This window comes from Arvicanthis niloticus, chromosome 29 (assembly GCF_011762505.2).
Source record: "Arvicanthis niloticus isolate mArvNil1 chromosome 29, mArvNil1.pat.X, whole genome shotgun sequence".
Taxonomy (NCBI): Eukaryota; Metazoa; Chordata; class Mammalia; order Rodentia; family Muridae; genus Arvicanthis; species Arvicanthis niloticus.
This window is the reverse complement of record NC_133437.1, coordinates 3,479,800-3,505,994: the sequence shown is the minus strand read 5'-3', so window position 1 is coordinate 3,505,994 and position 26,195 is coordinate 3,479,800. Positions and strand designations below refer to the sequence as shown.

The 26,195-nt window shown below is 37.6% G+C and overlaps 2 protein-coding genes across 8 annotated transcripts in view; one reads left to right on the top strand and one right to left on the bottom strand.

Annotated features, from left to right (window-relative positions):
* Kiaa0825 (KIAA0825 ortholog) overlaps positions 1-24,702 on the bottom strand; it is a 393,509-nt gene extending 368,807 nt beyond the window's left edge. For 3 of the 4 annotated variants that reach the window (XM_076927050.1, XM_076927055.1, XM_076927054.1), the window contains exons 1-2: positions 24,568-24,699; positions 20,748-20,826 (exon numbers count right to left, since the gene is read on the bottom strand). The gene's annotated coding sequence lies outside the window, so the exon portion shown is untranslated. Of the gene's footprint in view, positions 1-20,747; positions 20,827-24,567 lie in introns of all 4 variants that reach the window. The other variant, XM_076927051.1, reaches the window with a different exon arrangement.
* A 7-nt stretch (positions 24,703-24,709) lies between these two features.
* The window catches only part of Slf1 (SMC5/6 complex localization factor 1), a 67,407-nt gene continuing 65,921 nt past the window's right edge, over positions 24,710-26,195 (top strand). For 2 of the 4 annotated variants that reach the window (XM_076927061.1, XM_076927058.1), the window contains exon 1: positions 24,710-24,849. Coding sequence is in view for 2 of the 4 variants with exons in the window: in XM_076927060.1 (XP_076783175.1) it covers positions 25,387-25,404 (18 nt within the window). In the remaining 2 variants the exon portion in view is untranslated. Of the gene's footprint in view, positions 24,850-25,285; positions 25,405-26,195 lie in introns of those variants that run through there. The other 2 variants (XM_076927060.1, XM_076927057.1) reach the window with 1 other exon arrangement.

Below are 26,195 nucleotides of genomic sequence, written 5' to 3'. Positions count from 1 at the left end.
AGTATAAAGGCAAAAAGGGAGGAGGAGGGATGGGATAGGGGATTAATGGGTAGGGTGGGGAAGTGGGGAATGGGGAATGGAGTTCTGAAATGTAAATAAATAAAATATCAAATTTTTAAAAAGGCACAAAAGCATTTATTTCTTAAAAACATTGTCTAAAATAAAATAAATGTTTATGTTATTGCAATAAAAGCATATAGACAAATGTTATAGAGATGTATTCATGATATTAATTTATTTTTTGAGTTATTCAGAATCAAACACAAGATTTGCACTTGCTATGCCATCTGTGATGATTGGCATATGCTTGGCCCAGGGAGTGGCAATATTAGACAGTGTAACTTTTTTGGAATAGATTTGTCACTGTGGGCATGAGCTTTAAGACCCTTGTCCTTGCTGCCTAGAAGCCAGTCTTCTTCTAGCAGCCTTCAGATGAAAATGTAGAACTCTTACCTCCACCTGCACCATGCCTGCCTGGATGCCGTCATGTTCCCACCTTGATGATAATGATGAACCTCTGAAACTAGTAGCCAGCCCCAATTAAATGTTGTCCTTTTAAGTACTATTTGTTAAATATATACCACTCCTTGGTTGATATTGTTGTTAAGGAGCTATTATAAAATAAAATGTATTTTTAACAAGCAGTTATAGCTTTCTACTAGATTGAGGCACAAATTAATTTATTAATTAATTTTGTTTCTGGCAATGATTAAGCATATACCTCACACTCAGAAAAGTGTTCTATAGTAGAGGATTGAGGTTGCAGAATTTTTTTTATAAGGGCTAAATTATTACGAAGCCAATTCTGACTCTTCAATAGTAATAACAGAATAATGGTTTATGAATAGATTTAAAAAAAAAACAAAACAAAACAAAAAAAAACCTTGGTATAAAATAGTGATAAGAAGGCATGTTCAATATTAGCCATACTGTTCTGAGTTACTTGTCTAAATGGAAATGTTCAGACCAGAGATAGAGAAGTGTGAAAATTTTTGTGCTGTTTCTCTTGATGCTGCTGATATGACAGAGAACACTTATTGGAGACCACAGTTCAGAAAGAATGTAATCCATTACAGGAAGGAAAGCCTGGCTCCAGAATGGATGGGCCAGTAAACAAGGAAGAGGAAAGCCAATGCTCAGTGCTTGTTTTCTTTCTTCCCCATTTTATTCAGTCTTGAACTCCAGTCTAGGAGACAGAACTGCCAGTCCTCCGGGTGGGTTTTCCTTCCTCACTTAAAACTTCTGGAAGCACTATGAAAAACACACCCAAAATTAGATCTCAGGAATGACCTAGGTATTTCTTAACCCAATGAAGCTGATAACAAAAATAAACCACAACTCATCAATGACATACTACATAGAAGACCAAGATAGACAATAGGATTTCAACTTCTTAGATGATAGCCCACAGGCAAACAAACAAACCCTAAAGAGCTAATGCATGAGTGTTGAAATTTTTTAAAAATTACAAAGCATCACTTACCTGAAACACTGTCTTGACACTTTCTACTTCCTATTTTACTCTGTCCTAGTAATTTTCCCTTTTCTTAAATATTGTCTACCGATTCCAAATATACTTCAACCCCTTGCTTTAGTTCAAGACTTTTGTAGAAAAGAAAATTCTGTCATCATTTTGTAGGATTACCTATAAATATATGACTGATTGACTTAGAAAAGGGGCTCTCTAAGACAAGATGAAAAACAGAGAAGCAAAACAGAAAGCAAAATTGTAAGCATTTGCCTGGGGAGCACGGGCGAGCACGACACCAAGCCGTGGAACATAGAGGAGAAAGCATTTCACTGGGGAGCACTGATGGTTCTGACACCAAGCCATGGAACATAAACAAGGCAGCAGGCTGAGAGGCTGAAAACATTACGAAAGAGGACAATATTACAAAAGACATATCAACCAAAGTTCCCCCTCCTTTTTTCTCCTCAGTAGTGTCTGCCTATTACAATGATTTTCAAAAAGCACAGTCCAAAGCCAACTAAAACTGAATGACTAGAGACACTTGCTAAATACCTAAACACCTGGGCCATCCCAAATGCAGTAAATTAAATGCTTTCAGTTTAGCAACCCAAGCTGGCAGCATAAATCCTCCCCTGGGTATTCTTCTCACCAAGTATTTTTATCCTGATGCTTTTCACAGGTGAGCATGCAAAGCGTTACCCTCCAAGAACACACAGTCCCACCTCCTACTGTTGATGTGCTTCTTCGATGTTGTTAGGTGAGCATTTGCATACCAAACCACTATTCAACCAAGAACTCACGTGATTATGTCTGAATTATGTTCACACAGAAGGAAACAAACCAAGTTCTCTAGCTTCTAGCCTTTAAACAAACATGTCTACTTACCTAATCTTTCTGTATTATTTATAGTAAGAGGTTGGCCAAATGGCCTCATATCATATTATCTTTATCCAGTTTCCACTGACTTTGGTCTGTTATCTTCATACTTTAGCTTCCTGAGGAGCTGAGATAACAGAGCTGTGGCATGAGGCAGGGCACAGAAGCACAGACGCTTAAAACTGTAATATGACATTAACACATTCATTTTCATACAATCACGTATGTGATAGCTACTGGAACGCAGGGCCAAGGGTGACTGACACAGGAAGATTACTGCAGAAAACACATAAACAAAAGTTTGTGGTTTGGACTCAAACAGAAAGTATCTGAGTTTGTGGGTTTGTGATAAGCTTTTCTAAGAAAAAGTATTTGATAACTTATCACAGAAAGAACAACACGTATGAAGTGTGAATATATTCAAGGGTGGGAAGCAGCTGGCTGTGGTGACACACAACACTCAGGAGATGGAAACAGGAGGATCACAAATTTATGGGTAGCCTAAGCTACATAGTAAATTGCCAGCCGCTTTAAAAAAAAAAAAAAAAAAAAAGTAGCTGGAGACAGGAGTTAGTAAGGAGATGGCTCAGTCAGTAAAGTTTCTGCCATAAGTATACAAGGGCTTCAGTTCAGGATGATGGGATGTACACAGGTAAATATATAAAGCTCACTGGCTGGTGTAGTGGTTAGGTTTTTGTCTACTTGACACCAGTGAATTATGTGGGAGGAGGGTGCCTTTACTTGGAGGACTCCATCAGATTGCCCCAGGCAAGTCTGTGAAGCATTTTGATTAATAATTCAAATGGTAGGGGGCTCAGCCCATCATGCCACCCCTAGTCTTCAGTGGCATAAGAAAGCAGGATCAGGAGACCAGGAAAAGGAAACGAGTAAGAGGCATTTCACCATGGTATTTGCCTCAGTGTCTGCTTGTGGGCTTCTTACATTGGCATCTTTCAATGACAAACTAACCTATAAATCAAATAAACCCTTTCTTCCCCAAGTTGCTTTTGGTCATGGTCTTTATCACAGCAATAGAAACTCAACTAAGACAGCTAGCTACCAACACTGACTCAATGGGCTCCAGGCGCAATGAGAGAATCTGTCTGGAAAAAGAAGATAAAGGGCAATCAATCTTGAGGAAGAGCACTGGATGTTGACCCCTGACTACCACACACATACAGTGCACACATGTGCACATGCATAAACCCCACACATACACATAAAGTTGGGAACCACAGATAAGAAAGTGCCAGTTAGTTACAGAACAGAGAAGTGAATCCTTCATGTTGTGCACAGATTTACCCTTACAATCTGTAAAGAATGGCTTTACCTCTCATTTGGTTATAAAAGGTTCCTCAAACTAGAAATCAGAGGTAAGAAAAAACTCAGGCTGTTTGTTTCTAGAAACAACTCTAGGAAATTTTAAGTTTTTAAATTTTTAAAAATTTATGTGAGTATACTGTCCTCAGATGCCATCAGAAGAGGGCATCGATCCCATCACAGATGGTTGTGAGCCACCATGTAGTTGCTAGGAACTGAACTCTCTTGAGAAGAAAAATCAGTGCTTCTAACCACTGAGCTATCTCTCCAGCCCTCAGTGAAATTTTGAATGCTGAAAATTTTACCTAGAAGGAAAGTCCTGTTAATGTTCTGGAATTATTTTATTGTGTTCTTCATACAATTCCTTTCAGATAATTTCAATGTAGGTCATCTCCACTGTGTTTAACTACTAGATCTCTTACTAATGTACCTACAATGACAGCAAATCCACAAATTGGCACAAAGATAGAATTTCAATATCACACTTATCATACTTAAAACTTGAAGATTATTTTAAAAGATAGGTAATAGTCTACATATAAATACAGCACAGCTTAAAGTTGTTTATCCAGTTTGAGTCATTATTGTTAATAATGAAGATACTCAGTAGTTCCAAGAGTTAGTCTTTCTCATACACTCCAATGCGACATGAATACTGTGGGCCTGGCCTCCCATCTAAGCGTATGTACCCCAAACTCTGGAGTGGCATTTCTGTCTAAGTCCATCTGTATTACCTAGAAGCTACTTAAATTTCTCTCTAGCATGTCTACAACTAAAGGAATGCTATCAAGATCACACAAGTCAATCCACAGATTGCACTTTGAAGACTCTGTACCATATAGGAGGAACTCAGAAAGTGTTATCCCTTGGTATTATTGAACAAATATTAAAGTATATATTGCATCCCAATAGAAAGCCATTTTTGGAATCAAATGATCTAACAGAAACACTAAACTCAATGCTATTGTTCTTGTACAAGCAGTCACATCATTTCACACTGAAGGACATTGAATACAAAAGTGAGAGGCACTATGTGGCTTTATTAAATACAGACATCTAATACTTGTATGAATGAATCTGTATGCAGCTAGCTGGGTCTCAGCTATTTAAAGACCACATTTCATTTCTATGTCAGAAGACATTTTACGTAATGCAGGTACATAGTATGTTCCAATTCACTTATTTAAAAAGCTTTCTCTGAATTAGAAATATCTATATTTGCTTTAAAATTAAAATTCCCTCTTGCTGTTTAAGAACTGAGGTTTAGGGAAAAAAAAAAAAAAACCTTCAGAATTGTGGTGATTTAGGAATGATACATGTTAAGAACCAGTGGGTTGAAAATAGTAAAGTTAGGACTGAAATAAAGATAAAATTCCAACCTGAAAAATATCTCAGCATCTATCAGCAGACCTTTCTGTCTCACATGATCACCTTAATGTTTCATGTTTAATAATAATATCCGAAGCAAAAGTTTCCAACATTAAGTCACTAGGCTTAGGAACACAAGAACAGAATTGCAGAATTATACCAACATCATACCTTATTATTTAGTTTCATGTTTTTCTAAAGAAAATACATCTGCAAAACAAAACTTAAAAAGATGCCTAAGCTAACTTTTTTACTTGACATGGCAGGTATTAGCTGTCACTCAGTTCCAGGAAGCAAGAAACTTCACTTCTGTGTGACCTATTTATGCCACTTAGATTTATCAGATGCATTTTTTAATGACCTCAAACTAAAGAAAATGTGAAATCTATTTGAAAACTTGACATTAAGGTTGTGACACCAACCAAAACAACAGGAGAACTTAAAGTTAAACTGACAGAAAATCCCCAAATCAGCCTGTTACCCTCTAATTTAAAACACGGTTGCTTGGTGAAACAGTGATGGCACGTCAGCTGCTTCTTTGAAACTCCCAAATTTTGTCATTTGGTGTTTGTGTCATAACCTTAATATTATTTAAACATACTTTTAAATATCTATTATTTAAAAATATCTTGGAATTGAAGATATTCTAAAGCTTTGAAGAAGCCATCCTCAAAGAACTGCAATTCCTCATGTGCCACTTTTATTAGAAGCAGTGCATAAAACATTGGCTGTTGACAAATCTAATTCATTAAAAGGTGAGACGATGCATTTCCAGTCACTGGCTGGCATCATTATCTGCAGCCCCTTTTATCAATTATTCCTCTTTTCCCTTTGAGTGAACTTGTCAGAGTTCTCTCTCGGAGTCTGAGCACTATGCCTTACAGTGAATGCTTTCAACATGTTTAGACAAGTCACAAGCTAAACAAGCACTGGTATTTTATTTGTAGAAATGAGAAGGAGTAACACAAGGACAGACTATTTCATTCAATGCATTGATTTTTAACTAAAGACTAAGTCAGTTAGTGATGGTTTCATCTCACACAAAAGATTTTAAAACAGACTGTTTGTTTAGAGTAGGGAATTTCAAAGAAAGCAGCAATAAGAGAGACTGTGGCAGTCATCTACACCGGCAGGCAGAAAACTTGGTTTAAAATTGAATTGTGCTTCCCCTGACATCAGACACCAGGTATATCATAAGGCTGACAGCTGGCTGGCATGCTAACTTCCTAAAGAAATACACTAACTGTATTCTGCAAGAGGCCACAAGAATACAACTATAGAAACCTTGAAGGAACTGAGTAGGCAGAATACAAATTATTCAAAATATAAGGAAAAGCATTGCTTACTTAATTTTATTTTAGAACACTCTAAGAATAAGCAGGTCTTTAATCCTAAACAGATTAAAAACAAACAAACAAACAAACAAAAAACCAATTTCCTTGTGAGTTGTGAGTTGTTATCAGAAATGTTCCTTCAGCAGTCTTTTTCAAATCTGTAGTCAGACAATGCTTCATCACTGACACCATGGGGGAGGGGAACACACTCAAAACAAAGCCCTCTACTCTGATAGGAAAATTTCTTTCTTTTTTTTTTTATTGGATATTTTATTTACACTTCACATGCCATCCCCTTTCCCCATTCCCCCCCCCCCCTAGAAAACCCCTATCCCATGCCCCCTTTTCCTTTTTGCATTTATACATTTTTTAAAAAAATGTTAATCAAAGGCTTTATAAGTTTGGTAATGCTCAATCAGAAGTGTAACCCACTACCCAACCCAGACATATCAACTATCTTTGACTGGTGGAGATACGTGAACATCTGCCTCCCTGTCTCCACCCTCTTTCTCTCTCTCATCACCTAGCTTCTCCTCTCCTTCTTCTCCTCCTCTTACTCCTTCTCTTCCTCTCAGTACTCCTCCCACTCTAGCTCCTCCTACACATCACCCTTCCTGCCAAATCAAAACTTTTCTCTCAAAATACAATTAGAGCACAACCACGCCAACTTGTACTAATGAGGTACAAGACAGTCCCAACACCCAGTCCATCATCCTGCCGACCAACCAGAACCTCTGTCATCTATCCCAACCAAAACACTCAGTTCCGAACCTGGCTTTTTCCTTGGCCCCAGAATGAATGTCAGCTGAAGACCATCCACTCAAATCTTTTCTTTCAAGGTAAATAGCCAGGATTGGCTATGAGGCTATAAGTTTTCAACCCCATCAGGAGTTTACTATAATTGTGGGAAGCACAAAGCATAGTTTTCAAACCTTAGCCAATTTATAGAGACCTCTGAACACCTGGACACTCCGTCTACTGCAAAACTTTGGAGCATCCGTTCTTCCGCCTTCTGCCCCAGGATCATCTGACAGACCTTAGTGCTGCATAATTATTAAGGGCTGATCATTCTGTCCAGGCAGATATAATCAGTCGACCAATCTGCAAGTGTGTCCTTTTCTGGACTGTAATCCATCTGTAGATGGAAAGAGGCAACTCCTGTCTGATGGCTGTCTCACCACAACTGGAGTAACTCCAAAGATGCTCAATTTTTTTCTTAGAATTCAATACAGGAAGCTGTCAAGAGCAGACAGGTCTCTAATCAAAATGAACATCAATACAGAAATGTTTGTCACGTTAATTCTGTGGACTTCTGACATTTTGAAAACCAACTATCCAAGCAACGTAATCTGGACTGTTGTCTGTTAACTCCACTCAGCTATTTCTAAATAAAACATAGAAAACACCCTAACAATAAACTCCAAGCCATGAATTTTCTATAGTCCCTTAACTGGTACAATGCCTATGAGAGTAACAATATTCATCTCACTTTTATATCAAAAAGAAGCTCGTGCCAATGAAAACCTTAAAATTTGTAATCAAAGTAAATTGGTGCCATTTAAGAAATTATATCTTCATCTTGATAATAATTGTATAGATTTCTATCAATAGGTTATGGCTATGCAATAAATCCTAGCTAATCCTCTCTATTCCCACAAAACCACTACTTTTCCCTAGAAAGACAGCCCAATATTTATCACCTTAGTCCCCAAGCCCAGGGAATAGGGGCACTGACTCTTCATTAGCTTCTTCAAGCTGATTATGGACATTGAGATATTAGAAGAGGAGTGGGGGGAAGAGTGAATTGATAAGCCTCTGATGCTGTGTCTTCACTGCAGATAGGAAAATTTCTAATTTAATATTATGCCTATAGTTTGAACTCTGAATGAGCTATGTTGGGATAGATAAATAACAGCATGGTGGTTACGGACTACTGAAAAAAGAACCAGAGACCATAGGTACATCATAACAGTGGCACTTAAGCACTTAAAAACTTTACTTTCTAAATACTGATCATGCCTAAAGAACTTCAGTTCAAAGAGATTAAGGTCTAATGATATTCCTGGAGTTGTTAGGGTGACAGCCTGGCACCAGCACCCCAAGAAGTTAGGCTCTACCACTCATCTTCAATAGCTCAAAGAGACAAAGAACAGTAAAAAGCAGAGAAAGATTTAATCACTGTGGTCAAATTGAGATGAGAAACAGAGCAGTCCAGTGGCCCTTGACCCCAAATCCATCCTTCTGGTTCTGACAGTAGGTTTAGGATTAAACAGAAAGCAAGAGGTAAACACAAGCCAGCAGTCTGGGTCAAGGTGTGAGCCCATCTATCTCTGACCAACAATATCCCAGCTCCATCTCTCTTGAAAGGTAGTCTGACAAAGTGTCAGACCGTATGAATTATTTTTTTTCCTGGAGACAAGCTGCCCCTGTGACAAGCACCTGGTCTCATCCTTTCCTTCTCCTAGTAAGACTCCTGGGGAAATTTTAATCACTCAAGGTCTCAGTAGTTTGTTGAAGAAGTGATGTTAAAGGGAAAAGCAAGTATTTATTTCTCTTTAGGATACCTTTGGTCCTGGACCATGGAAAACAGACAATGTGACTCAATTCAACTGTTTTTGCTGTTTAGTTAGTTACCCATTATTCCAGGCAGTTTAATAAAGCCACCTTTTTCTCCCTTTACTAGGCAGTCTTGTTAAAAATAGGTCCTGTCCCTGTCATTTGGTATTTGTGTTACAATATTACTTAGCCATTCTCTAATATAAGCAATTTTTAAAGAGTGTCTATCTCTGTTAAAGATACTCAAGATAATTGAGATTCTTTTAAAATGATTCTGATTAAGTTGATTTATGGGTCTCCCTGAGACTCTGGTCCATGACTACAATTCCCTTGCCTAGGGAGTTTTTGTTCTCACATGTAATTCAGAACATCCTGTGATAGTATTTTAGTCTTTCGATTAAAAGTAAATACTAAGGAATTTAGTGAAATCGCATTGGTCAAATTGAGCAACAGGACAGCACTTAGTTTTTCCCCTATGGGATTGAACCTAGGACATTAAGCATACTAGGCAAGCACCCACCTATTAAGCTGCAACTCCAAACCATGACATTGAGGGTTTTTGTTTTTTTATTTTGGGGGAGGGGGGAGCAGTGGTAGGGAGTTGATGTTTGTTTTTTTTTTTGTTTTTTGTTTTTTTCAAGTCAGGGTTTCTCTTTGCAGTCCTGGCTGTCCTGGAATTCACTCTGTAAACCAGGCTAGCCTTGAACTCACAGATGTCTGCCTGCCTTTACGTCCTGAGTGCTGGTATTAAAGGAGTGCCACCACTGCCAGGCCATATTGAGTTTTCTAAACTATGTGTGTTATATGTCATTTCATGTATTACTTTCAGTGCTTTATTACTTTTCCCATAGGTGTTTCATGTATCTACTGATTGTTAGGTTTATTTATATGCACTTTACATTTTGAAAGTTATAATAATTTTATGTATTTGTCTGATGGTGTGTTTATCCAAAATAAAGCATCCCCGCACCACAGTGGTCATCAAACACAAGTTAATTTGAATCATGTCCAAAAATCTCTTTTTTCCCCTTTATTATGACTTATGCAAAGAAAAGGCCAATCATAAAGGCAAAAGTTAATTTTAATTCATCAACAATAGCCAAGTATTTTTTTCTAGAGGAAAAAAAGTCTACATTTGATATCTGGACAAAATTAAAAATTACCCAAAAGAAATCATAAATAATTAATAGAACATGCACATTTTCCATCAAACTAGAAAAATCAAGAGAAGAAAAAGTCTATCCACAAAACAAGACCAGAAGCAGGACTTCCCACTGTGGTCAAGAGTGATCCACAAATACTCCCCTTGAAAGGAAACTGTAGGGCTCGGCCAACCTGACAAGCAGCTAATAGTTCCACTTAGAATTTACTTGTAATGACATGAAAGTTAAAATACATTTTTTTCCCTTTCAAATAGATTATATTTTAAAACCTTTTAGTTTATTTTTGGTTTTTCGAGAGAAAGGTTTCTCTGAGTAACCATGGTTGTTGTAGGCCAGTCTAACCTCAGTCTCATAAAGACCTACCTGCCTCTGCCTCCTGAGTGCTGGGATTAAAGGCGTGGGCCATAATCATCAACTCTTCTAGGTTATATTTTGTTTATTGAATTTATTTAGCTCATTTTCTTTTAGTATATATTTCATTTCTTTGCCACATTCATATTAAAGCTAACTAAATTCTAGCATTTAATATAAAGAGTTTAAATGATTTTTTAAATTAAAATATAATTTTTGGATAGCAATAGGCTAGCTACTTTTGCTGCCATCAATTACAATTTAGTCAGTGCAAATGTTTATCCAGTTGAGGAAAGACCATTAGGACCAGAAACTTCCCTGCAATGGCCAAAGAGAATTCATTTAACATAACCATGCTGTCAGTGGAAGTAAAGATGCTGGAAGTGGGCAAGTGCAGGCAACTAACAATAACAGTTCTATTAGTCCCAGACCATCATGGTCATAATTGGAACAAATGGGCTTGAGCTTGGCCAAGTTAACCAGCATGAAAAAGGGAGACCAAGGAAGAACAAAGCTTGGATATGGGAAGCAAAGACAGACAAGGAGACAGCAGGAAGTAAAATCTGGTCTGTCTTATATACAGCACTCCTCCATCATTACAGAGATCCACAATGACTTGAGAGATTATAATTACTAACCTAGAAAGCTTAACCACAACTTCTAAACACAGGTGCCATCAAACTCCACAGCACAGGGTGAATCCTAGAAACCAATTGTATAACTAAAAACAAGACTTTAAAAATACAAACATTGCTGGGCAGTGGTGGTGCACACCTTTAATCCTAGCACTTGGGAGGCAGAAGCAGGCGGATTTCTGAGTTCAAGGCCAGCCTGGTCTACAGAGTGAGTTCCAGGACAGTCAGGGCTAAACAGAGAAACCCTGTCTTGAAAAAACAAAACAACAACAAAAAAAAACAAAAAACAAAAAAAACAAAAAAACCAAACATTTATGACCATATAACACTAAGTTTTACACACACACACACACACACACACAGACACACACACATAGTCACAATATATTTATTATAGGGATATTAATTTAAAAATAAAGTGGCAATGAAAATCTTAAGGAGTAAAAAAATTAAAAACAACAACAACAACAACAAAACCCAGAATCTAGAGTTGTGTTACAATATACGACCTAAAATGGGCAGTTTTTAATAAGATATAAAGATAGAAAAAAAAAGCCAGGAGTGATGGATTATTTACTCTCATATCGTTGGTTTAAAATAAAGAGTTTAAAGAAGATATTAAAAATATGTTCTACATGGGCATAATGCCACATACCTTTAATTCTAATACTTGGGAGGCAGAGGCTGAAAGAGCTCTGCTAATTTAGGGCCAGCACTGACTTGTTCATACAGTGAATTCCAGGAGAACCAGAGTTTCACAGTGAGACACTGTTTCAAAAATTTAATAGTATATATTTTTCAATAGAAAACAGATGAGGAAACTGGTAAGTGTGTAGATGGACACCTGTATACCAGCTACTTGGATGGTAGAGGCAGGAGGATTCCAAGTTCTCAGTCAGCATGAGCAAGAGAATGAACAATAAAAATATAGAAATGACCAAATGGAAATCCTGAGAAGAAAGCAACCACAATCAGGGAGGGAGGGACATGGGTGGGGGAGAGAGAGGGGAACATGATCTGGTATTGTGTAGAGGAAAAGGACTGAAATCCCTCAGGACCAGCAGAAAAAAATGGAAACATGCAACCTCTGGAGGTAGGAGGTTGAGAGGACCCTCCAGAATGTACCAGAGACATGGGAGGTGAGAGACTCTCAGAACTCAAAGAGAGGGACTTTAGATGAAATGTCCTACATTGAGGAGAAGAAACTTATAGAGCCCACCTCCAGCAGAAAGACAGGGCATCAAGTGAAGGAGGTGGTTGCCATCCCACAGCCAAAACTCTGACCCATAATTGTTCCTGTTTGAAAGAACTGCAGGGATGGAAATGGAGAGGAGCCTGAGGAAAAGAAGGTCCAGTGACAGTCCCAAAGTGGAATCCAGCTCAGGGGAGGCCCCAAGGCCTGACATTATTACTGAGGCTATGGAGTGCTCACAAAAAGAAACCTATCATGACTGTCCTCTGAAAGACCCAACAAGCAGCTGAAAGAGTCAGATGAAGATATCTGCATACAACCAATGGACAGAAGTTGCTGACCCCTGTGGTTGAATTAGGGGAAAGCTGGAAGAAGCTGAGGAGGAGGGTGACCCTGTAGGAGGACCAGCAGTCTCAATTAACCTGCACCCCCTCGAGATTTCTCAGACACTGGACACATATACAGCAGGAGACTGCCAGGTCTGGGTTTAGTCAGAGAAGATGTGCCTAACCCTCAAGAGACTGGAGGCCCCAGGGGGGTTAGATGTCTGGAGGGGTGGAGGATGGGGATATCCTCATGGAGACAGGGGGCCAGGGAGGAGGTATGGGATGTGGAACAGTTGGTGAACTGGGAGGGGAATAAAATCTGGGGTTTAAAATAAATAAATAAATAAATAAATAAATATTCTGAGGCATACAAAAAAAGAGACTGTCAGAGTAGATACATAAATAAATAAATAAGTCTAACCTTTTGTTATATGTAAAATATACATATTCTACTCAAAGACAGAGGTTTGTTATAAATACAAGAATAAAAATGTTCTAAGTAAAAGACCATGCAAATAATAGCCACAATAGGATTGAGTTCCGGTATTAATAACAAATGAGAGAGCTAATGAGACAGCTTACTCAGTAAGGTACTTGCCACACAAGCATGATCCCATATACCTAGAACCCACAAGAAGAGCCTGGAGCAGTACCTTATGCCTATGATCCCATTTCTGGGGAGATGGAGAGAATATGAGTAGAAAGAAATGGAAGAAGATACCTGATGTTAACCCCTGGTCTCTATAAACTTTTGTACCGACATGTGTACCCCACAGGCAAGCTTTAATAATTACTATTAGAGGTAAGAAGACTATTTTATGATGATATTTTGGTCAGTATCTAAATAACACATAACAATGTGAACAAATAGCCAATATTTGCAAGTTAGAAAACATATTTTTAAATAATTGCTATATTTAAAATAGAAGCTATTGAAAATAGTTTTACTAAATGCAAAACCACAAGTTTGCAGATTTTATGAAAAACAGCTACAATAAGAAACCATAAGAAACCTTCCTAGTTCATTCTGTGATGACAGTATTATCATTATTCTAAATCCTAACACAAGAGAGAGAGAAAACTTCCTCACTGAAAAAGAACTGAGACCAATATGCAAAATTCCTACTTCCAGAAGCTTGATAAAGGAGCCCAGTCCAAGTTAACCATGAAACAGAGAGGAGAAACAATAAAGAGTAACTTAAGTATTTTAAAATAATAAAGAATAATAGAGAAAATCAAATTGAATCTTATTTTCGATGCCATGGATCAAACAGAGTTGTCACAAATCTTAGTGACGTGCTCTGCCACTGAACTGTCACCAACCAGAACTCAACTACATACTTTAAAAGGAAACAAATTCAACAGACCTTTAGAAAAAAAAATAAAGGAAAAATGAAAGAGAAGACTCAAGTTACTAAATCAGGAAAATAAGAAAAAAACTTTAAAAATTGCTACTGATACATAAGTAAAATGTTCACAGGGATTCTAGAAATGATTATAGCATCGCGGTGCATCCTTCAGAGGACATTTATAGTGACAAGTCCTTGTGGTGCAGCACTGAGAGGGTAAATTTTATCCCTTATTAAGTTCGCAACTGCTAGTCTATAGAACTGTATTAAAACAAAACAGGCTTCTTTAATTTTTCATCTAAGTTCTAGGCTATAGGCTTGAATAAAAATACTAAGAACAAACAAATAGATGAATGAACAAGAGGAAGACAGAAAGAAAGAAAGAAAGAAAGAAAGAGAGAGAGAAAGACAGACAGACAGACTAAAAACAAAGTGAAAAATGACATTCCTAAATGTGGTCTACAGACTCCTGAGAGAACCCTGATATTCTTTCAGATGGTCTTAAATGTAAAAAGTATGTCCACTATCCCCACTCCCTATCAACATCGCTCTTTAAACTGAATTGATAAGGCAGGAGAAAGAAATTAAAGAAATACAAATGAACTATCCATATCTGCAGATGGCATAATATTATAATTTAGAGTATTCCAAAATTATACCAGAAAACTTCTGGAAACAATGAATTTAGCAGAGTAGACGTATATAACGTCAACTTGCACAAATCGGTAGTTTTTCTCTATACAGCAAACATACAAAGAAGAGATCATGGACACACGCCCATTCACAATAGCCTCAAAGAAAACAACAACAAAAACCTAAATAGCAATTGAAGGAGTTCTACAATAAAAACTTTAAAAATCTAAAGAAGGAGTTAGAGACAGACTCTAGAAAATAGAAGGATATCCCATGCTAATGGATTGGTAAAATCAAATGCCAAATATGACCATTCGACCAGAATCTATTAATACAGTTAATATAATTCCAATCAAAATGCCCATCTTGTTCTTTGCAAAAATAGAAAAAAAAATATAAAATTCATATGAAACCACCAAAAATCCTGGATAGCTAAAACAATTCTGAAAAAAAAAAGTTGGCAAGACTACAATTTCATATCTTAAGATACAATATACAGCCATAGTAATAAAAGCAATATAGCACTGACACAAAAACAAACAAGAGACCAATGGAACAAAACTGAATGGAAGACTCAAGCATGAGCACATACAACTTCAGCCACTTAATACTTGACTAAGACATCAAAAGCATATGCTGGGAAGGAGAAAGTATTTTCCCATATGGTGCTGAGAAAACTGCATATAGAAAAATTAAACTAAACTCGTATTCATCATTACCTTGCACAAAAACTAACTCTAAATGGATCAAAGACCTAGACTTGAAATCTAAAACACTGAAATTACTACAAGAAAGCATGCACAGTATCCTACATTATACAGGCGTCGGAAGACTTCCAAAATAGGACTCAATATGCCCAAATAGTAAGGCCAACAATTGACAAATGGGACTTCATAAAACTAACAAGCTTCTGCAGAGCTAAAGAAACAATCTGTCAAGTGAAGAGGAATCACATTGAAAGGAAGAGAATCTTTGCCAGCTAAAAATCTGACAGAGGATTTATATCCATAATATATAAAGAATTCAAAACACAAAGAATAGAAACAAATGACTTGTTAATAAAATGTACCTGGGATGAGAATAGAGAATTGTCAAAGGAGGAAAAGGAAGAGGAGAAAGGACAGGAGGAAGAGGAAGAACAGGAGGAGGGGAGAGCCATTGTGCCTAGAAATTAGGAAAATGCAAATCAAAACAACTAAGATTTCATTTTAATCTAGTCAGAATAACAAATATCAACAAAGGAACTGACAATAAATGCTGGAGAGAGTGTGGCATGGGACACACACAAATGTACACACACAGACACACAAACAGCCACACAAACACACACACACATACAAAGACACACACGTGCGCGCGCGCGCGCGCGCGCACACACACACACACACACACACACACACACACACACACACACACACACACCAGGACAGGATGACTTTCATTCACTGTTAGTGGAATTGCAAACTGACACAGCCACTATGAAAATCAGTGTGTAGAATTAAGAATTATGACCCAGCTACCCAGCTACCCAGCTACACTACTCCTAGGCATGTGCCCAAAAGAACTCAGCACCCTACTCTGCAGATGCTTGCTCAGCCATGTTCATTGCTACTATATTCATAACAGTGAGCAAAATGAAAACCCAAATGTTTTACAACAGACAAATGGATAATCAAAATCTGGTACAGGTATACTCTAAAATACTATACAGCTATAAAGAAAAACAAACTCATGAACTTCCCAGGTAAATGGATGGAACTAGAAAAGACCATATTGAGTAAGGCAATCCAGAACCAGAAAGGCAAACTTTGCATTCTCTCCCACTGGAGGCTCCTAGCTCCAAATCCTCAGAAGTGAATACATAGCCTGTATTAACTACAGAAATAGGACAGGAAGAGTGGACATCACTCCATGGCTTGTGGTCCACCTCTTCCACCTTTGCTACACTGCTCACTCAGAATTCTCCTTCTGTCAGTTGTTCTACTTATGAAAAGCTTTACCACTGCATTGAGCGTACCAAGATAGTCTAGAAAATATCCACTGTGTAAGAGAAAATGATGGGCAACCTTAATTTTACTTGGACTTAAACTTCTCTTTGCCATATACCATAAAGTAGCCCAGGTTCCAGGAAGAATCGCACCCTGCTTTCCAGGATTTGTTTCTTCAACATCACACTTGGAATAAATATTAATGCCAAGTTTGTTTAATAAAATTCTTGATGTAGGAGTAAGAATTACTAATTTTATTAATTAAACCTTTGTATATTGTATGCAGTGTCTCAAAATTAAACAAATTAGGCTATCAGTTTGCTAATTATGCTTCAAGAAAAACATCAAGCAGTATTTGTTGTCAAAAAATATCATTTGAACTTATAAAAAATATTAGACTTCTGGAAAATATGTATTTTAAGATGTTCCTGATGAAATTCTTTATGAAATGTATTAAGATTTGGGAGATCAGTATGTCTCACTGAAAACAATTCTTTTCCCCCCAAAAAGTCACTTCTTTATGGAACAGAATCATATGTCTGTAAAATGGTTAATCAAAGCATAAAACAGAGCAAGGAGTTTAGAGCAACAGTAGTCAGCTATGAACTGATGTGTCTCCAGATGCTACACTAAGAAGCTACCACTTGTTTGCCAAATTTTGGGGCAAGGTCAATGCATAATAGTCACAATTATCTGAGCAGACTCTCAGACTACTTTACAACTAACTGTAAATATAAGGCTACATTTTGTTCACTTATTTTAGCTAAAGCAACAGAGCAAAGCATACTGAGAATGGGAGAAGATCTGAAATTTAACTCCCTTTTACTAGGACAGACATTGAATACATTTTTAATACAAAACAATGCAGCTATTTCATTAATTTAATTAATGAAATAATAAAATTAATTACATTAATTTTAATGTTTGCTTGGGAAAATACAAGTTTTCTTTTAAAGGGTATTTTATTAATGATGTGGTATTGAAAGTGTTTCTATAAATACTTCATTTTAATTTATATTACAATAAATATGTAGATAAAGTTCAGTAAAAAAAAAAAAAAGAATTCAAAAAGGACAGGCTCTGGAGATCAACACAAGAATATAAAAAATTTAAGGCCAACTGACACTACAGAGGGAAACCTTGTCTCAAAGCACAACAGGGCTGGGGAAATAGAAGAGTATGTCACAAGAGTGTGAGGGCCTGACTCCTGCTTTATCCTCTATGACCTGAGATTACAGGTATGAGAAGCATCCCTGGCTAAAATTTTATTTTTTGACTACTTGAATGCAGAAATTTAGGTCACAACTTGTTATCCTTCTTGACATCTGCTTCTAGGTAAATTCCAACAATGTGCTTGTAGCACCAGCCACCACATTAAATTATATGTGTCATTTTATTTAATCTCCACAAAGGTACTATAAGGATTATTGTTATCTCTATTTTATGAATAAAGATAACAAGGAAAAAGAAACTAAGGGTTGGGATTTAAATTGGAATCGATATGGCTTCAATTCTTTGTCTCACTTTAAAGCAAAAACTTTAGTTTTTTAAAAAGCAAAACTATACAGACCTTCAATAAAAATTTTAGGGTCATTGGTATATTTTATACATTATCACATTTAACTGAGAAAATCCATAGAGGACCATTTTATTACTATTTGATAGATGGAGAAAGTATGTCTCAAGGTACTTAAGTAACACTTTCAGATAATAATTTAATAAACTTAATATATTATTACTTGGTTCTCTCTGAAATCAACTCTATTATACCGTGTGCCTAATTAAGGAGACAAATACCAGTTTAGTATGTATTATTACTACTTCTTTTATGTGCAGTGTATACCTGGGGTACATTAAGGTCTACCCTTGATCTCTGTATTTTGCTTTGGTGTTAGCCTTTGCAAATCAAATAGTAAAATAGCTGCTTAAACATATTGTTGGAATGGTAGGGGTGTGAGGAGTGAGTGAGTTGAAGTGTGTGACTAGGACACCTGTAAGTAGTGAGGATGTTAAATTCAGAATGCTCATCTGACCTAGAAGCTCCTCTGGCACTTGGTTGAGCCTTTCCACCTCACTACCAACCAAGGTGTGTATATAGGCGGCTTTCAGTCAACCCACAGAATGTGTAGGAGTTTAGAAGACTCTAGGAAACCAAGATGGCTGTCCCACTCATATGTATTGAGGAAAGACTGCCAAACGCTCCATTGTCTTGCTTTGTTTCACTTTTTCTTTTTAAACATGTATGTTCTAAAACAGCATGAAGGTTAGTAATCATTCAAGAACTTAAAAATCTACCCACACACATGCATATAGATACATACACACCACACAAATGCACACACATGATGAACGACGCTTAGATGAAGTCCTGGAATGACGAAAAGCTACTTTATCTCTTTGAATGGTTCAAAAAAAAATTGGCCATACTGAGTGTTTACAGAAAAGAAAACACCATGGGAGGCGACTTTGTGAGCTATGTAAGTAGGGCTGAACTCAGACTAGTATTTTGGTTGTTTATCCTATACAGGAAAACCTGCTTTTTCTTATCTCTTATAAAAATACCAGCCATTCAGCACACAATGCATCTAAAAAGTTTACATTGTATTGTGCATACAATGTGCTTTTTCCATTCATACAAGGTACTATTTAGGTTGATTTTTAGGGAGGATAAGAAGAGTATAAAGAGACTAATACATTACCCTTTACATTTTCTGATTTTTAAGTTTAAATATAATCCAGTCTATAAGTTATATAAAATTAAGTATGAGAGGAGTAGAAAGAGGCTAACATCTTATTACATATACCTTTAAATTGTCTGACTATTAAAATTTAAATATAATTAGTAAAAATTAACACTTTGATACTATTATATTAAATATATATATGTACATATATCCCATGTCATTATTTCTCTTTATTTAATGTTACAAGTGAGTAAATTTAAAAGACAAAAGGTTTTATTACAAAAAAATTTTTTACACTTCAAAATATGTATTTTACTATCACTTAGCAGTAGGGTGTCTAAGTGATGACACATTCCTGAGACTACATAGTATGCAGGCCCTAAAGCTCATCATACAGTAACAAAGTCATTAATATAGGAAATTCATGGAATATCATATAGTAACAAACATAGGAACATACAGTCATTAACAACATATAGTCAAACATATAGTCATTAACACAGGAAGATCATGGAATAAGGAAACAAGTAGGTCACAAGATAAACTGCTGAATATTAAATACTTTTATTTTTAAAGAGCACACACATAAATCTGAAATAATGTAGAAGATATGATGAGTAGGTATCTCTGAGTGGGGTTAAAGAGCAGGCTTTCATTTCCTTATTTTTGGCTTATTTGTTTATGCAAATATTTCTGTGAGAAATTAACCTTCAAGAGAGAAGGAAAAAGAATAAAGGAAAATACATGCCAATTCAACCCAGTACAGGCTGTGGTCGCACACAAAAATCAATGTACATAGTGAAAAGCCTAACATCTTTAACGTGCACACACTGTGTCTAGAGCTGACCTTAAACTCCAACTGCACCTTAGCTTCCACTAGCCTTCACTGCCATAAGTATCCAAATGACTTGTGACTGTTCTCCTTTCTCTACTCTTTCCTTCTTTCCTTGCACAATCCTCACTAAGCCCACACTCCTCCTTATCTTTCTCCATCAAGACTTTCTTCTGTATCCAGGAAGCAAATTCTTTACTCGGCATGCCACTGCCATGGTTTTCAGTAGAAATGTTTGTAAATGGCATCTGTAATAACTATTTCTATATATGACTTCATTTCATAGTATAGTATAAGGAAGGAGATTCTTCATCCTTATCTAATTGATAATGCACAGTTATCTCCATCAATAGTCTTTTAAAGATTTCAAGCACTTGTATGATAGGTATATTGAGTACGTTGTTTACATGTATGTATGTGAGTCACATGAGTGCCTGATGCCTGCAGAGCTCAGAAACAGATGTGGAATCCCCCTTCAATGTGTTACCGGTGGCTCTAAAGTACTAGGAGGCTGCTGGAAACCAAGCTCAGGTGCTCTGTAAGAGCCATCTCTCCAGCACCTGCATCAATCTTACATTGTTAAAAGACTAAGGGAGAATACAAAAATCTCTACTGTTTGAATGTCAACTGTAAGTCAGGCTGAGTGAGCCTTTAGATAGACCAACTTACATGATTTTTGTAGTATTCCTGTGGATCCACCATAAGGAAGCAGAAGCTCACAAAGGTCCCCTGACTGCTTGTGTAGAAGCTGATTTAAAAAAATAAAAAGGCTCATAATTAAAATCCAAAATGCCCAAAACTTGAATCTTGTCCATTTCACTACAAAAGCGTAAGTCCATGTTGCTCCCTGGGGATGACACAGTACACACAAAGGCCCACTGACCAAGGTTTTCTAGTATACTACAACTGCTATCAAGTAATATATTATCTACCCAACAAGGGGGTAAAATACCTTTATAGCCTATAATATATATTATATTGGTAAACTGCCATGTGCTATTTGACCTCATTGAATATGGGCCCTTAGCTCTTGGCCCATACATAACAGCACGCTACTTTTAAGAACAGCTAGAAGGCAAACTTTTTTCTTTTTTCTTTTTGTAATTGGTTATTTTATTTATTCACAGTTCAAATGTTATCCCCTTTCCCAGTTTCAAAAGATGTTACTGTTGTTTCTTTCCTGAACAGTGGGAAAGAGAAGCCAGAAGTTTAGCCCTGGAAAGCTCATCTTGGGAAGATCTAGCTGACTGCCTTGACTTCTCCACTTGGTTCCACTGCATGCTGTGAGGACTCACTTTGCTGATGTTATCTCTATCTGCTGTTATTTGTTGCTTTACTTAGAAGACTTACTCAAGCAGTCGGGACAAGGAACTCCAGCTGACTGCCTTAAAGGGCCTTTCACAGTCAGTTTTAACTACAGGTTTTGAGCACTTAGTCTGATGTTATTTTGCTACATATGTATCTCTTGCTATATATTCTTTTACTTTAGGTTGATAAATGATAAACTTACTCATTCAAATCTGAAAGTACAGCTATCATAGATCATGCTCTGTAACTAACAAAACATATGCATCACAGCTTGGCCAGGGCTAAAACCTAACTGGAGGTGATATGACAATTTTGTTAAAATTACAGCCTGGAGATACATTGGTTCAAATCACAGGTCTGATACTTATTAACTGTCTATGAACTTGGTCAATGTACAAAGCTACTCCTGCCTCAGCTTTATCATCTATATAAGAAGCATAATACTCCTAATACTGTGAGGACTGAAGATCACATTGCAGAGAAGACAGAAGGCAACCATAAATAGTTGACATTTATATGTAACATACACAAATTTATACATATTTATACATAATTTATATATACAGTTATTTATATGTATATTTATTTATTATTAAAATATAGTTATTATTTATATGTATTTATTAAATACATTTATATGTATTTATACACAAATGTGTGTCTGAATAGCTGCTTTTAGAGTTAGCTGGTCATCTAGCATTCATTTACCTTTGGGTTTAAACAATAAAATTGGCCAATGATCAGAATCTATATTATGCACAGCTGAAAATTACATAGGTCAATGAACATAGCCTTTAAATCTTGTAATCACCAAAGTTTACTATGTTTAATTATACTAAAGTACACATTGATTGACTTCTAATGTGATACATTATCAAATGACAGAGATGAGTGAGTTTTGACCTGTGTTCTTTTTGAAAGATTCTCTCTCTCTCCTTCTTTCTCTCCCTCTCTCTCTCACACACCCACAGAGAGAGACAGACAGAGAGACAGAGACAGAGAGAGAGAGACAGAGAGAGAGACAGAGACAGACAGAGAGAGACAGAGAGAGAAATAGTTCACACTCATCACATGTACAGATACCAGCAAAAGCCAGATGACATTGGATCACCTGGTGTTGAAGTTATAGAGCCATTGTAAGCCATCAGATGTGGGTACTGAGAAACAACTCCAGAATTCTAAATAAATAACAAGAACTCTTCCATCTCTACAGCCTGTTTTGTTGTTTGCTTTTGTGTCTTGTTTTGCTTTGTTCTGTTTTTGAGACAGGGTAAGATATAGCTCTGACTGGTCTTGAGGGACTAAGTGACTTTGAACTCCTAATGCTCCTGCACCCATCTTCCAAACACTGGACTTACAAGCACATGTCACCATGACAAATAAATACAGTAACAAGACAAGTTCCAGAGTTGGGAAGGCTGGAATCTCAGTGACAATTTTTTATGTTTATGTTTTGACCTCTCAGTTGCAATATAAAATATGTGCAGAGAGACAAGATTTTTCTTTTGTAAGCACTAACTGGTGAAATTAAACTGCTAGGCAGAAGGCAGAGACACCTGTGAGCATTCATGAAGTGCTATATGAATGTGAGTCACAAATAAGAACAGTGATTTTAAAAAAAAAAAAAGCTAGTTGCAATATGTAAAGAACATAAAATCTCCCTCAAAGTATTTATAGCTGTTTAAGATATAAGTTAAAAAAAATCAATAAGGTGACAATAGTTGTATCACTCAGAAATTATAAAAGTTCAGTGATTGCCCAGCGGTGGTGGCACACGCCTTTAATCCCAGCACTTGGGAGGCAGAGGCAGGCGGATTTCTGAGTTCAAGGCCAGCCTGGTCTACAGAGTGAGTTCCAGGACAGCCAGGGCTACACAGAGAAACCCTGTCTCGAAAAACCAAAAAAAAAAAAAAAAAAAAAAAAAAAAAAAAAGTTCAGTGATTAATCTAACAGGAGGTTAGAAAGATCAACATGCTTTCTTAGTTTTAATCTCAAAAGGCAACGGGGCACTTGTCTGATGCTTCGGGGTCTTTTAATTGAATATATGGCATTTTTCTTTTTTAAAAGATTTGTTTATGCATGTATTTTATGTATATGGTGTCTCTTCTGCATGTACACCTGCACACCAGAAGATGTCATTGACTCCCATGTTACTACAGTTATAGCCAGTTGTGAGCTGCCATGTGGGTGCTGGGAATTGAACGAGTGACCTCTGGAAGAGCAGAGTGCTCTATTAGTCACTGTACCATCTCTCTAGCCCCAATATTGTATTTTTCTTTATGGTAGATTCTAGACCTCTTTTGGGATTGACTGATTTGGAGAAACCAGAAAATTGTGATCAACGAATAACAAGGTGATTAGTGAACTCCCCTGAGAAAACTGCATTAATCAAGAAAGAGTAACATCTTTTGGGTCTTTGAATAAATGAGCATTTTCCCCTGAACTAGGCATTTGTCAGAAGCAATTCCTATTTATAACTTCTCTGGGTAACTCCAAATCTCCACCCAAAATTGTCCTGAATTATTCGCAGTGAAGGAGTTTAAAGTCCTAACCTTCCTTTCTGAAAGTATATCTGATTCTGGATCAATGATTTCCAAAATGTAAAACCTGTATCTAACGCTGATGCATATGCATAGGATTATAAGCATAATACCGTATCAGTAATGCACAGCAATAACAAAAACAGAAGCCATTTTTAACTCAAACCGAAGGAGAAATGTTCAATTAATTGTAAGTCAGGAATGTCCTGTTCCGAATGCAAGCAAAAGACACTGTCTACAGATGCCTGCTTGCTCTCCCAGTGAACTCTCAACTATTTTAGCAGTATTCAGTAATGGGAACATAATGCAACTTTCAAGAATCCAGGGTGACCAAACCCTGCGAATAGGAGACAGTACAAACACTGCCTGATAACTGGCACAGAGCCAGTAGTCTTCGGCCTCGCCTAGGAACACTTGGGGACTCAAGATCGACATCTTTGTTGGAGATAAGTCAAGCGAATGATGACAATAAACCGGATTCCAGGGCCTTGCCAGTCTCAAGGAGGATCAGGCAGCAGAGGAATGGACGGGTCTTTAGGGGCTCAACTCCAGTCCGCTCACTTCTCGGTCCCACCAACACGCGGCAGGTAAGCTGGCTGGCCGAAAACACCAGGCCGAGAAGCGAGGGAAAAGTCACTTACCAGTCTCCGCCTGTGGCGCGAATCCTGCAAGGGCCTGACGCGCCGGCCGGAGCCAAGTTGTCCACATCTCAGACAGTCCTGGCGACCGCTCGAGAGCGTCACTGACAACCACCCGGAAATGGTAAACTGCTTCCGGGGTCGCCGAGCGCGCGGCGGGAAATTATTTCCTAGAACCCAGATTATTGCAGCAGGGAGTGCCACGGTGCGAGTTGTCGCCCCTCCCGCCACCACCGGCGGCACCGCACGAAGAAAACAGCCCAGGAGCTTCTGTCGGCCGGGAAGGTAAAGCGCATCAGCTGGGAAGACGCCATTTACCGCGTTCTCAGGCCGCGCCTGTTATGTCCCGGCTATCCTCGCTGGGCCGCGGAGGCGCTTGGCGCTCGTGTTTTGCACAGCCTTGGTTCCTTCAAGGTGAACCCGGGGCTGGCGCCCGCTCCGGTAACCGAGCCCTCCGACCTCGGCCTGACCGGCCCCGCCAGGCTCAGGCCGCTGCCTAATGCCGGGGCTAGGCCGCTCGCGTCTCCCGTTTCCATAGAACCGCCTAGGATGCCTCACCCCGTCCCAGTTCTTGGACGCCAACAAACCTTAACTTCCGCGAAGGTGGCAGGGATTCCCAGGGCCTGCCTTCCATTAAGAGGAAAATTGAGACAGTCTTTCTCTCGGATGGAATGGTTTTTTTCACACCGAAACGCAAATGAGCTTTTATCTTAGCGGTACTGTAGGCTTTGAACAGCAGCGCGCGCGCACCTTTCCTAAAGGGAGGGTCTGTGTTCCTGGGCTTCCTGAGCATTTAAGACAACTCTAAGTGGTCTTGCAGAAATGTATTCCGCTTCTAAGGTCTGGCTAAATGGGCAAACACTGATTTGCCTTAATACCCCAAATCGGGATTTGGGACCTGTGGTTGATGGAACTTGATTTTAAATTCCCTAAGTTCTTTTGTGATAAATAACTGTCCTTTACAGAGGAGAGAGAGTGAGGAGAGAGAGAGAGAGAGAATATGAGAGAGAGAATGTGAATATTCCTTTGAGACGTTGGAAATGAACTGGATCCACAGTATACAGTTAATATGTTTGTTTCTCTGTCACGCCCCAGGTCTTATGTTGGTTTTCAAGTCATTCCTATGAATGGAATGTTTATTGTTTATTCTAGGTGTTCAGAACATAGCTGCTCATTTGAGTAGCTGTGTGTGAGAAGAAATTTGATTATTTGTAAGTTAACATTAAGAATTTTTCTTTTCACGAGCTAGGATGTTGAAACACTCGAATTTAGATATATCTTATTGTGAGACAGTCTTCAATAAGCAACTAAACTTCTATTAGACCTGTTTTCTAAATCGAGATTTTCTCATGCTTCATTGACTTAGGTGGAGGTCAGTTGTGTGATTTAGAATATTTTTGCTTTTGTAAAGCAGAAAGCTTAGAACATGTTTGTGTATGAAATAGTAGTCTGTTGTAATTCCTTTTCATAATCAAAGTTAAGAGCAGTTAAAATTCCATTCCGTGCATTCACAATTTCCATGGCTGCCTCTTTGATTTTTACGAAACCAATAGTATGGCCTTACTAATTAGATTGTATTTTCCGTTTGTTTCTCAGCTATATTATTCTACAAATCTTTCCACTATTTTAAA